At 36.1% G+C, this 4,457-nt stretch overlaps 1 protein-coding gene across 1 annotated transcript; it reads left to right on the top strand.

Moving 5' to 3' along the window:
• The first annotated feature begins 534 nt into the window (after positions 1–534).
• LOC138336563 (uncharacterized) lies at positions 535–3,596 on the top strand. The gene is made up of 2 exons (XM_069286075.1): positions 535–649; positions 2,317–3,596. Exons 1-2 carry the CDS (start codon positions 535–537, stop codon positions 3,594–3,596), a joined length of 1,395 nt encoding a protein of 464 aa, XP_069142176.1.
• Positions 3,597–4,457: the final 861 nt, after the last annotated feature.

Here is a 4,457-nt window from a genome sequence, read left to right as displayed (position 1 = left end):
TGAAAGAGTCTTTTTCTCTCATATCATTACCAAATTTCCGTTAAAATACCTGCCGGTCCATCATTTTACTTCATTTTTTCCGATTTTTTATTACATAATTTTATGCTAAAACAATAAGATATCCTTGAAAAGCATACCCGTTTTTGGCAAACTGAAAGTTTGCGGACAAAATAAGATCCTTTTGTTGTATCTTATCTGGGTGAATGTATAATTCTCTGAAAAATATTTCGTGGCCTGACCGACTTTTTTCCTGTACCCGATCACATGGTACACGTTTGCGTACATCCGCGAAATATATACAGTAGCGCCAATGTAAAAGATTGATTTTGTGTGGCACATGTATTTCAGTTCTAACTACAACATTCACTGCGTCATACGTGACGTCACGACTTTCGTCGGAATTCCATTCATATATTGGCGGTCAAGGCTACTCCGAGTCGCTCTCGATCACCATGATCAGACGATGTTTTGATTTTGGAGCTTGTTTTGTTGTATCAACATTTTTCACAGTTGTTCATATGGGATCCAGCGAACATGATTTTGATACGAGTGTCCGACCGTTGTTGTGATACAGGATTGTACGTATTTAAACGTGATTCTTGTTTAGAAGCGAAGCGATGGACTGTTCTCGCTCAGATGGTAGGCTATCGTACGTTAACTATAATATGTGGTTTTCATGTTCGACAGCATGTTTGAAATCATAAATTTGTGTCTATCATTCAGAGTTCTATAATCATTTAGCGATTGTGTGTGTTGTCAGTAAGTTAACAGAAACACGCATGCTACAGTACGGGACATGATAGTCGGTCATTTTTGGACTTGGGCCTAACCGGATGACGTGACACAGGGGCACGCAACATATTCATTAATGATTACACCTAGGTAGATATACATGTATGTCATATTCTAATAGGATACGATGCACGCATGATCAAATATTATATATATTAACAGCATTTACGTGCCCCTGTGCAACAGGTAGGCCTAGATGGCATATTTCAACAGTTGTCTCCATGTAACACAAATTAATCTGCGCGCGTCAAATGCCATGTAATATAGATTTATCTTACATAGCTATCTTACATGGGCAAACTCTATGTAACATAGCCTGATATGAGAGAAATGGATATTCTACCCTCGGGATCACAAAATGTTGCAAAACCCTCGGCAAGTCTCGGGTTTTACTACATTTTGTGACCCTCGGGTAGAATATCCCTATCCTTCATATCCACATATGAAAGAGTCTTATAATATTAGGGAAGTGCCTAACTTTACATTCAAATTCTCTACCTATAATTTATGTTATATATAGAGAATTCAAATACATCAGACAACTTTAGTGTCCGCAGTGTCGTAAAATAATAATCATATGCCAAGTATATGTATCCAGTGATTTATGTAACCTAATTACCTTTTGTATCTCATATTTGATTGTTATTTTATTGTTGATGTTTTAACTGATAGATTAATAAAAAAAATAATAAGATAAATGATTAAGAATAATAGATTGCTGTTGGGAAACGTTTTGCCTGTGTCAATTCGAGTAAAAAAGTATGGAACATTTTGCCAAATAATTACCATGTCGAGCTCGAAATCCATTTTTTTTCTTTAACTGAGTACAAATCTCTATTTATTTTGAATAAATGGGCCCTCAATTGTATTCTAATATCTCATTTACGAAATTCAAGATGGCAGGCATCCCGATGACGTCATAAACGGAAGTTCGTCACAAGTTATACAATGTTAATATTTTGATTTGTAATTGGGAGGTCATAAGGGTTCAAAAAATATTGGATCGGAGGTTTTGGAAGCGCGGATGTAGGTGAGATCCTGCTAGCCCACGGTCTATTATTTCGATAGCATAAAAGTAGTTATAAATATAACTAATTTCATATCAAATAATCGTTAATCATCAATTTCTGTGGCATTTTTATTGTTTGACAAAATGTGATTAATTCTTTGTATAGTTATTTTGTACATTATTTCTATATTGTGAAGTGTACATAACAGAACAATTTATGTCAAAATATGCCAATCCTTTAATTTTTGTACGAGTATTCACATATTCCATACTTTTCAAACGGGGGGAAATATCTAAATATTGAAATGTGATTTTGATTTTGTTTATTTTTTTAACGACAGAATTATTCCCATGTATACATATGCGTTTATAACATTTCATGACGATAATTTAATTGCAATGTTTACGTTTCAGTAAGTTAACAACATATTTTAATGTTTCCTCCACAGATTCCGCCCTGACGTTGAACAATACACTAAACAATAACACACGAGAGGGCGAACTTTTGGCATAAGCATCGTCTAACAACATGAGTCTTCTTCTATCATGGATTGTGTGCGTAGTTGCAGTAGTTGCCGTCGCGGAACATTCTGCAATATTGCTGCTTACCATAATAAGTAAAACCTTACGAAGGAAGCCATTCGTTGTGTCCATTCTTCTGTTGAGCATGAGTGACCTTTTACTGAGTCTCGGACTGTTTTTAGTCTCGTGTATTCATTTAGCAGCATTGCGACAAATTTGGATTTGCGGTTTGTCATATTTCTTACAACAATTAGGCCTGGTGCTCTCTCTCGTGCATACCTTGTGCATCTGCACAGAACGGTATTTATGTACGAGACCAATTCATATGGAGACTTTTTCTGTTCGCAAGCGTCAAACTCTTGCAGTCATAAGCACGTTGATATGTTCTATGATTCTTGGAATACCGTATATATTCACAGTAAGATCTGCAACTGTTTTGCTATGTAATGCTGTTAATCTTTTCCAGGAAAATAAATCGTATGCTTTAGCTCCTGCGCGGTCTATAATTTTACTAATATGGATATGCACGGTCATTATATACGCCCTAACCATCAAGAACTTTCGACGTGCTCTTCGAAGAACAGATCGGTTAAGAGGAAGGTATTCCAGACAGGATAACAGGTTCCGAGCCTCAGAAATGCACCACGGAAATACATCTCTGCCTTGTTCATCTACAGGTAAAACTAACATCGGTACAAAAGTTGACGTTTCTGTTAAACCCAAGATGCAAAAGTGGTATTCAAATGATCATTTAAATGAAAATAATACAAACGCACTCAATGATATCATAGTGAAAAGCGATTTCGGGTCGCATGGGGCGTTATCGAAATCTAAATGCACAGCCCAAGCTGGTGAACCGGATTTCGGCCAAAATATACGATACGTAACGCGTGGAGAGGCGAAACGAGAAATTACTACTGATATGGATGGTATCGGAAACCAATCCGTTGAGCACGACACCGAAATATTTCCCAGCAAGTCCATAAATACAGAATCTTCTTCAAGGTCGGTTAACTTGTGGAGACAGATAAAATCACGATCATCTCCTCCACTACCAGAACTGAAAGCTTTCCGAATTGTGTCAGTCGTTTTTATAGTCTTTATTGTGACGATGACTCCGCAGTCCGTTGTTGGATTTGTAATGATAGTTTACCCTTTCTCACAAGCGGTCGAATGGTTTTGTAACGTCCTAGCAATTTCCTCTATTCTGACAAACCCAATCATGCATGCATTCTTGCTTGAAGATTTCAGAAAAATTCTAAGATGCAAATAATTGAGGTTCTACTGAAATTTTCACTAAATATTTTTTAGAGAATTTACACTACAAGAAAGTTCTTGTGTATCATAAGCCTTGCTTTATTTTTATTGGCTACTATACTAACGTTTCAAGAAGGCGTCTTATAAATTCTATGATACAGCCTGTGCCATCCTCGATATTCCAGGGGTTCCGATCACTTACGATCTCTATACCCCTGGACTATTGGATGTTTGTATTAATGAAGGGAAATTGAGTTACTTTTATTATCAAATAATTCTTAGATGACTAACTATGAACAAAATACATTGGTGTGCGTCATATATTGGACTACTTATGAACCAAATAAATTACCCTAGCGCGCACATTCCAACAAAAAGTGTTCATTAATTGATAATTTTCTCGTTTCATGGCAAAAAAAAAAAAGTAAGAGTCATACCATTCTCTATTCTTGGCCTCTCTTTTTATTGTCTTTATCAAAAGTTGTTTTAGTGCGAGCGTACTCTCGCACTATTATTTTCGTTGTCGATGTGTGATTCCATGTACATCCGCTATGCGCAAGTATTCCTTATAACAGTGCACGCGTGATTTACCGAGAACCAACCTTTAAAATTATGTACATGTGATCTTATAACAATTAATAACAAAAGTGACATTACATAGTGCCTAAACACATTCGTTTTGTATAAACTTCAAGTTGCGTATTATACAAACTTTTGCATCGGTCACGATTTTTTTAAGCATCTGATCGACTTTGGAAACTTCCGGAACAATACAATGCAAATCAGGTTGATATAGTCAATAAAAGAAAGTGATGAAACGTATCACTTTTAGCACCGGCCAAAGACATTTACAGTGTTATTTTGCTGATTAAATTGA

The sequence above is a fragment of the Argopecten irradians genome, chromosome 12 (genome assembly GCF_041381155.1).
Source record: "Argopecten irradians isolate NY chromosome 12, Ai_NY, whole genome shotgun sequence".
Taxonomy (NCBI): domain Eukaryota; kingdom Metazoa; phylum Mollusca; class Bivalvia; order Pectinida; family Pectinidae; genus Argopecten; species Argopecten irradians.
Note: the sequence above shows the minus strand (reverse complement) of the source record. Positions and strands in the feature narration are given on the sequence as shown.